Below are 10,000 nucleotides of genomic sequence, written 5' to 3'. Positions count from 1 at the left end.
TGTATATATATATATGTATAATATATATATATGTTATATGTATAATATATATATATGTATATATATATATGTATATATATGTATATATATTATATATATATATATTATATTATTATATATATATATATATATATATATATTATATATATTATCACACACACACAAACATTCATTTTCTACTCAATTTCATTCTCTTCAAGGTGATGAAAACTTCACATCAGCACAAAAGCGGGATTCCACTAATACAGAAAAGTTTCACTTCAGAGAAGTTCAAAATGGTAAGAACTAAACTTTTGGGAAATTTTAAAAATGATGAGAGATTAATTTTAACTTTGATTACATATCATGATTGCTAAGAAAAAGTATTTTGTTGCTTAACCATAGGTCAGGCCCAACTGAGCAGATCTGTGATCAAATGCATTCCAGGCATGACCATACTGTCTGTTTAAGGCTATATACCATTACTTTATTCCTTATTCCATGTGTCCTGCCTTGTTTCAGATAGGGATTAATTTCAGGGACACTTGGCTGCTATTTTTAGTGGATCAGGCTGTCATTTAGAGACTCTCTCATGACTTTAGAGAATAATTCTGCTTTGTTTTTCAATGTGTCCTACCTTGTTTCAGATTGGAGTTTGATAACCAGAGAGATTTTGGCCACCATTGCCAGCTTATCAAGCAGTTATGTAATGACTCATGGCTGCGAATATTAATTAAGGTTCGATGATAATAAGTTAATTAATACATTTTCCTATTCGTAATCAAATCAACAAACACATCTGAGTAAAAGCTAAGAGCTGCTATGTCAGGGGTTTCCAACCGGAGTGTCACAACACTCTATGGTGTCGCACACAGCATTTAAGGGCATCCACCAGAGCTTATATTTTTTCTATTGGAGTAAAACAAGGGGTGTCATGTACATTAATTGTAAGGGGGAAGGGTGATGGGGTCACAGAAACAGTGGGAATCATGACTATTTGTCTCTCACAATATACAAACATGTAAATTTGCATAGTGAAGGTGCGTGGTCGAGTGGTTAATGTTTTCGGCTATCGAATCGTAATATCGTGAGTTCAAATACTGGAGTGGGCAGCACGTTATGTCTTTGAGCACGACACTTCATTTTACATTGCTCAAGTCTGCTCAGCCGTTGGTGAGTACCAACCAAATGCTGACACATCTCTCTCTCTCTCTCTCTCTCTCTCTCTCTTTAGTTGTATCCTTGATATCCTGCTCGGTCAAATAGTGGGTGAGTTGAGTGGATGATATCTGATCATGACCATATGGGCACCAAAAATAGTTAGCGAAAGTATGGTACAAGTATGGTTATCAACTCATATTCATTTGCTGGTATTGGCTGACTCCACATTTACCCGATGCTAAATCTATAACTGCACTCACATTATTATTATTATTGAGTGAGAGAGCAGTGCATGCCATCAAAGTGACACTGGGGTAAAATATACGAAGCCCAGTATACCCATCATGACTACCCGTCTGATAAGGGTACACTAGGCACATGCATCACAACCATATGTGTGTGACATGGTGATATCATATCAAGATAAACAGCACATGATCTTGCAGGCGGGGCCCAGTTAGAATTTTCTTCTGGTCGAGTAACCCATCCCGTTCAAAAGGTCCCTGAATAAGGGTTGCTTAAGGATGTTGAACGAACCACCCATATTTCCAAAGGTGAATTATTCAAACCCCAAAGAATTCCTTTCAACACATGGCTACGATGTTCCCCCACTACTTCTGCTCATGATCAGAGATGCACATATCGTCAGCCACTAAGGGACATGCTCAACTGGTTAAGGTCAAACAACTGACAAGCAAATCTGTGGTATTGAGCAGAATATTTGCTGTAGCCCATCTTTTATACCAAGACATAACGATGTACATGATAACACTTCAGTTAAGATCAGAAGTCATGAGAGCCACTATGTGGTACTGCATCAGGGCATCCTGGGCATTTAGTATTATTATCATTATTATTATTATTAGTATTGTTTGAGCTGGCGGAATTGTCAGTATGCTGGACGAAATGCTTAGTGATATTTCGTCCGTCACATCGTTCCAAGTTCAAATTCTGTCAAGGTCGACTTTGCCTTTCAATCTTTCGGGGTCAATAAATTAAATACCAGTTGAAGACTGGGGTCAATGTGATCGACTTATCCCATCCCTAGAAACTGCTGTCTTTGTGGCAAAATTTGAAATCATCATCATCATTATTATTATTATTATTATTATTATTATTCAGTAGTCTTACTTTCATCACGTGCTTTCACTGCACTGCCGAGCACAGCTGTATGTGTTTTGGGTTTCTGCTGTAGTTTGTTGTGATACTGTTGTAGTTACCATATTGAAAAGTGTTTTACGTAGGATGTGTGCGGTACCTAGTATTGCTATTTTCTGTATGTTATGTATATTTGTAAGTCCTGGTGTTTTTGTTATGTATTTGTCTGAAAATTTTTTATCATACCTAATGCACCTACTATGATAGGAATTGTTTCTGTTTTTAGACTCCACATTTAAGTTACCTCTATTTCCAGGTCTTTGTATTTTGAGAGTTTCTCCATTTCTTTTAGAGACACGTTGTCATCTGCCGGTATTGATACATCAACTAGAAAGTTTTTTTTTTCTTCATGATCTCTGACAACTATATCTGGTCTGTTGGCCTTAATTTCTCTATCTGTGTGTATCGGCATATCCCAGAGTATGGTTGCTTTCTCGTTTTCTGTGACCTTTTCTGGTGTGTGCCTATACCATCTTTTTTCTGTTGTTATTCCATAGTGTTAGCATAGCTTCCAGTGTATGTAGGTTCCTACTCTGTCATGTCTGTGAATATATTCCTTCTTAGCCAGGACTGGGCAGCTAGAGATAATATGATTTATTGCTTCTTGTCCATTTCCACATATTCTGCAGTTACTTGTTATGTTTCTCTTCATTATATGTTTTTGGTAATTTCTGGTGGGGTGGCTTTGGTCTTGTGCTGCAATTAAAAATCCTTCAGTCTGCTTTTTCTATTTATTTTCTGTTTAGTTTAACCCAGTATTTGCCATGAAGGGACTTTTCTTGTCTCCACCACCACCACCATCATCATCATCATTATTTCTTTTTTTTTTCTGTCAACTAGAATTTACCAGTTGTGAGGTAACCCATGAAATTTACTCCCTGATGACTTTAAATGAAATCATGAATGGAAAGGTAAGAAATTATTTCAAATAAACCCCAAAACACTTACTTGATTTTGTAAATTCTAAAATTTAAAAAAAATTGCTTATATCAAGTGGAAGGCAGTTTTCTTTTATGATTTCACTTGTTTCAGTCATTGAACTGTGGCCATGCTGGGGCATCACCTTGGCAGGTGTAGTCGAACAATTTGACCCATGTATTTAATTGCTCTAAGATTGGTATCTATTCTATTGTTCTTTTGCCAAACCGCTAAGGCAGTGGACATAAGCAAACCAACAAAGAAATACACACACATACATATGCATTCATACACAGCTGGATTTATAGGGGGCAAAAGGACAATAGTCTTGGCCTGCGAATATCAAGGGCACCCAGTATCGGGCCCTTTCACTATTCTTTTCTACTCTAGGCACAAAGCCCGAAAATCTTGGGGATGGAGCCAGTCGATTAGATCACAAATGCTACTTAATTTATTGACACCAAAAGTATGAAAGGCAAATTCGACCTCGGCAGAATTTGAACTCAGAACATAAACACAGACGAAATACCTATTTCTTTACTACCCACAAGGGGCTAAACACAGAGGAGACAAACAAGGACAGACAGATGGATTAAGTCGATTATATCGACCCCAATGTGTAACTGGTACTTAATTTATCAACACCAAAAGGATGAAAGGCAAAGTCGACCTCAGCGGAATTTGAACTCACAACGTAGCAACAGACGAAATACCGCTAAGCATTTTGCCTGGTGTGCTAACGATTCTGCCAGCTCGCCGCCTTTCAATATTGGGTCCATTCAATATTGGGACCTCTCAGTATCGAGGTACCCTTGCCACAGATAGTGAGCCTCTATACCGAGTGACCCACCTTCTCAAGTAACCTTGCATGAAGAGGGTCTCTTCCAGTTTATTAAAAAGAAACCTATTTAAAAATTTTAAAAAAATACATTTTCTCCACTTTAGCGTCACCAGTTATTCAACCTGAATGAACTTGTGGATGGATGGAGAAGGGAGAGTACTAATAAATCAATATGTGTGTGTGTGTTTGTGTGTGCATGTGTTTGTGTGTATGTGTTTCTGTGTATGTGTTTGTGTGTGTGTGTGTGTGTGTTTGTATGTGTGTGTGTGTGTATAAAGACAGATAGACAGAATTGTTGTCTCTCATTCAAATTCCAAAAGTTTATTTTCTGCCTATCATCCTGCAAGGACCCAAGTCCAGGTTTTTGTGCATGTGATTAAAACACTCACACACGTGCACACACACACACCTGCACACACGCACACACACACACACCTGCACACCTGCACACACACACACACCTGCACACATGCACACACAAACACATGCATACACACACATGCACACATTCACACACACACTCACATACACACATACTCACACACACACTCACACACATACTCACTCACACATATACACACTCACTCACATACACACAAACTCACACACACACTCACTCACTCACATACACACAGACACTCGGTCTCACACACACTCACATACACTCATACTTACTCACACACACACTCACATACTTGCATACATACACACACATTCACAATTCTTTCCTGCATGGAAATACACTCCTTTTCTCTCTCTGTTTCTGCCTCTTATATATATATATGTTTGGTGTATCAAGAAGTACTGTCTGAAAAGTAATGACAGCCCCTTGAGAAAGAGGGAAAAACCTCCACGTTGAAACAAAATTCCAGAAGAAAACCAAAACTTTCAGACAGGGACCGTTGGACTCTTATGCAAATTGTTAGAAAGGATCACAAAAGTACAGCTCCCAAAATTACTGGAGAGCTTAATGACCACCTCGAGAACCCAGTTTCCACAAAAACTCTTTGCTGCGAGCTGCACAAGCCGGATTTCACAGGAGGGCTGCAATCAGTTAACCACTACTTTCAAAAACAAACGTTACAGAGCATTTAGAGTGGAGTTAAAAACCTACAGAATTGGCCCCTGGATCAGTGGAAGAATGTTATTTTCGCAGAGGAGTCATCCTATACCTTATTTCTGACCACCGGCCAAGTATATGTGTGGAGATAGCCAAAAGAAGCATTTGACCCAGACTGCCTTCTTCTAACTATTAAACATGGAGGAGGATCTGTGATGACCTGGAGGTGGAGGCTATATCTTGGAAATCCACCGGTCCAATGGTCTCCTTTCATGCCAGAATTAATAGTCAAGACGATTTAAGCATTTTATCTGATTAGTTTCATCTTATGGTCGCAGAACTGTTTCCAGAGGGAAACACAATCTTTCAGGATGATAATGCACCAATTCATACACCGAAAGTTGTTTCTGAAAGGCACGAGGAACATTCTAGTGAAGTTGAACAGACCCCGGATTTCAGTATTATTGAACATTTATGGTGCATTTTAGAAAAACAAATGAGTCGATATCCTCCACCATCATCATTACAAGAACTGGAGACTGTTTTAGCTGAAGAATGGACGAAAATTCATTTGGAAACAATTCAAATTTTGTATGAGTCATAGAATTCAAGCTGTAATTACTGCCAAACGCAGTCGTACCCCATATTAAAATAAATTTGTTTGAAATTTTAAGGTATTTCCATTATTCTGTCTACACTCTTTATATATATATATAATCAGCCAAAATTACTACGATGATCCGGTTCTTGACTGAAGACTGAGGGCTTCGAATGTCCTGTCTGTGTTTGTTGTATCGTCTTCTAAGTGTTATGCGTTCTTGTCACAGTTTGTATTTTTTTACATATCATAATATATATATATATATATATATATATATATATTATATATGTATATATCCGCTCAGTCGAAGTCGACTCGAGGTCACTCATTGGATCAGTGTCTTCCAGTCAGTTCTATCATGGGTCGCTTCTTTCAGATTGGCTATGTCCATTCCGGTATCACTCTTGATGGTGTCAAGCCAGCGGGTTCTTGGTCGGCCTCTTCCTCTCTTGCCACTGACAATTCCAAGCATGGGGATTTTCTCCGCATAATATGACCAAAATATGCCAATCTATACTTGGTGATCCTAGCTTCTAACGACATTTTCGGCCTTATCTGTTTAAGAACTTCTCCATTGGTGAGCCTCGCTGTCCATGGAATCCGTAAAAGTCTTTTCCAACACCAAAGCTCGAATGCATTAATTATATGTATGTATATATATATATATATATATATATATATATATATATATATATATATATATATATATATATAATATATATACATATATACATAAACACACACATATATATATACGAAAGAAGGTTTGAAAATGCAATTTTAAAAGATGTTTATTTACTTTACCGGTTTCACTCTTTGGAAAAAGATTGTCAAAAGTAACATGTAGAACTTTGGTTGCGTTAATTATTGGTTGTTACAAATTGCTACATTACATATATACAGTCTTTGGTAACAAGGACATGTTAAGGACATAAAAAAGTTTAACAAGTTCCTTAAAATATTGGGCACAAAAGATTACAACATAAATAATCATTCTCAAGAACATGTTTAAGATAGTTTCCAGAAGGAATTATTAAAAAGTTCTGTGGGATATTGGTATTGGTATTGTATTTGTATATTCAAACACGCACAGAATATTGGTTGACACAGAGTACTACAATCCATATATATATATACATTCTTTGGTGACAAGAGCATGTTGAGAACATAAAAAAGTTTAACAAGTTCATTGAAATATTGGGCACAAAAGATTACAACAAATATATTATACATTCTCAAGATAATTTCCAGAAGGAATTACCATATTTGACGGCATATTAGACGCACTGGCATATTAGACGCACCCTCATTTCAGCAGGTCAAATTCAGGAAAAAAGTTTTAAGTGTATTTAAGCATATATTGTTGAAAGCAGTCTAGCAGCTCATTACAAAAGCAGAAAACATTGCTGTATAAAAGCAAGCATACAAAAGGAAAGCATGTAAATTACAACAGCCGTGAGGGTGTTGCCATAACCGTGAGGGTGCTTGTACTGTTGTAGTGTTGTACTGTTGTTATGATCATAAACTTTGTTGTACCAAGATATCCAACCTACCTTTGTATATACACGAATTCGCAACGATCATGTAGTTTTACTCCTCACCGTCAGATGGCATCGATTTAGGGTTCTGATCAGCTGATATTAGTAAACGTGTGTCATGGATCGCAGCCTAACAATTTACGGTAGATTGCTTTGATTTTTACGAGAATTCGTATTTTAAAGTAATAATACTGGTAATAATAATAATAATAATAATAATAATAATACTAGCAATAAAATAATGATGCATGAGTACGGAAAATATCATTAAGGCGTTAGCGTAGGTAGAAATACTTATCGTAAGCTAGGTTAGTGAGCGTCTGGGAGAAGATTAGCCTATGGGAGGGTCTTGACTTCGCATATTAGACACAGGGCGATTTTTTTAGCCAAATTTTTTGGAAAAAAGTGCATCCTATATGCCGTCAAATACGGTATTAAAAAGTTCAGTGGAATATTGGTATACACGCACAGAATATTATGAGTTCAAAAAGGTTTACATTATAATAGTAGGGAAGCTAAAACTGACCTGTCCACCATGTTGTGTTAACGTAAAAGAATATTATTTATTTCAAGGGACACTGTAGGTGTGTTTGGGTGGGGGAAAGGAGGAGTAATGTGGAACTGAAAAGAATTTATCCTTTTTGTCTCTCCTTCAAGCATCAATGATTTGGGGGATTGGCTTTAGAGGTTAGGATGGGGTGAGTGTGTGTGTCTTTGTGTGTGTGTATATAAAGCACTGATCGACATATGGTGACAATAGAATATGCCCTGGATACCTCAGGAACTTGTGAAACACATCAATGTCCACACAAAATTCTTAATCCAAAGAAATTGGTAATGATTTTTTCAATAAGAAATAGTCTATAGAAAAGATTCTAGATTGTTCTATAAGTTCCAATTACTCTGAGGAATGAAGAATCTGCATGACAATTGTGGTTATTAAACTCTTCCATGAAATCATGGATTAAGCAGAATGGTTCAATTGTAGAGATGAAATGGTTCCAAAGAGATTTGTTTGTCCCTTCTACCATACTATTTCTTTCTCTCTCTTTCTAACACCCATCTCACTGTGATACCCCAAGCTTTATGGCTTTGTCTGTATGTTAGAAATCATCATAATTTTATTAAAAGGGACAGATGTCAAAGAATGTCATAAAAATATCCTAAATTAACATCATGAAATTTTTCTTATTTCTGCTTCAGTTTTTCAGATATTTCCTTCACAAAAAATATCAGCAAATTTTATAACCATTTGGTCAATATCTCCATCAGAAAACTGAAACTATTTTTGATTATTTTGCTTCTATTGCCAACAGGATAATTTCCCTTATTTGCTTCCTCTCATCTACACACATCACTAATTTTCCTCGTCATAATTTTCTGCAATTCATCGTTAGTCTTCTCTCTAGTGTTTTAATGATTCACCACATTTTATGTAGAAATCATCATAGTTTCGTTAAAAGCAGGGTCAAAGACTGCCATAAATATATTCCAGATTATATAATGAAATTTTTTTGGTCAACATCTCCAACAAAAAACTCAACTATTTCCAATCCTTTTGATTCTATTCTCAACAGGATGATTTCCCTGGTTTAATTCCTCTCATACACAAATATCTTGATCATGTTGACTACGATTCCAGTAAAAGACCTAAAATAATGCAATACCTGAAATTTCTCTCAGACAAAGCTGCAGGTAAGACGATTCTCATTTGTTTTCATCAATATTAAACAAATGTTATTAGAAACATTCAACCTTAAAACTCATTGTTGAAAGTATTTATTTAAATAAAAATTCGACATAGGTTTCCATAATCGATATTTATATAATATATGTCCATCATTCCATTAACAATTAAAATCCAAATGTTTAAAATTAAGGAAAATATCGCGTTTACTACACAAAGAAGATTATCTCCCATGCAATAGAAATGTCCTAGCTTGCTTCCCAATCACATGGTTCTAGGTTCAGTCCCACTGCGTGGCATTTTGAAAGTGTTTTCTATAAACTCGGGTCAACCAAAGCTACGTGAGAGGATTTGGTAGACGGAAACTAAAAGAAGCCCGTCGTATGTGTGTCTGTGTTTGTCCCCCCACCACTTGACATCCAGTGTTGGTGCGTTTACATCCATGTAACTTATTAGATCGGCAAAAGGACTGATAGAATAAGTGCGAGGCTTTAAAAAGTGCTAATGTTGTTTGATTCCACAGAAATTCACCAAGGTAGTGCTCCAGCATGGCCGCTGTCAAATGACTGAAGCTAGAAGACAAAACACACACACACATACACACACAGAGAGACGCATACACATATAGTAAAGACCGTTTTTGGTCGCGAATGACCATTGCATTGCACCTAGAAAGTTCCCGTCTGAGGCAACTGTCTGGGCAAGGTTGTTCATGTAAGACCAGGCGTCACCCATGCATACCAGCTTCCCTTCTCCACGTCACCGATGTTATCCAAGGGAAAGGCTAAAGGGGCCGATACAGTTTGGCACCAGTGACATCGCAACTCATTTCTGCAGCTGAGGGAACTGGAGCAACGTGAAACAAAAAGAAAGCCCAGTCCGGGAATTGAACTAGCATCCCGAATATAAGTCCCACACTTAACCACTGTGGTATGCACCTTCACAAAAAGTTGTCGACAAACAACCACGGGGTTTTATACACACAAACACACATATGATTGAAAACGCACGCACTCATTAATTTTTTACATACATATATATATATATATATATATAT

The 10,000-nt window shown here is 36.9% G+C and overlaps 1 protein-coding gene across 2 annotated transcripts in view; it reads left to right on the top strand.

Annotated features, from left to right (window-relative positions):
- Window positions 1–10,000, top strand: part of LOC115225695 (glutamate--cysteine ligase catalytic subunit-like) — a 94,649-nt gene that overhangs the window by 78,125 nt on the left and 6,524 nt on the right. For both annotated transcript variants that reach the window (XM_036514543.1, XM_036514544.1), the window contains exons 14-16: window positions 202–278; window positions 3,139–3,209; window positions 8,834–8,951. In XM_036514543.1, coding sequence (XP_036370436.1) covers window positions 202–278; window positions 3,139–3,209; window positions 8,834–8,951 — 266 coding nt within the window. The remainder of the gene's footprint in view (window positions 1–201; window positions 279–3,138; window positions 3,210–8,833; window positions 8,952–10,000) is intronic.

Source organism: Octopus sinensis, linkage group LG28 (genome assembly GCF_006345805.1).
Source record: "Octopus sinensis linkage group LG28, ASM634580v1, whole genome shotgun sequence".
Taxonomy (NCBI): Eukaryota; Metazoa; Mollusca; class Cephalopoda; order Octopoda; family Octopodidae; genus Octopus; species Octopus sinensis.
This window is presented reverse-complemented; position numbering and strand designations above follow the sequence as displayed.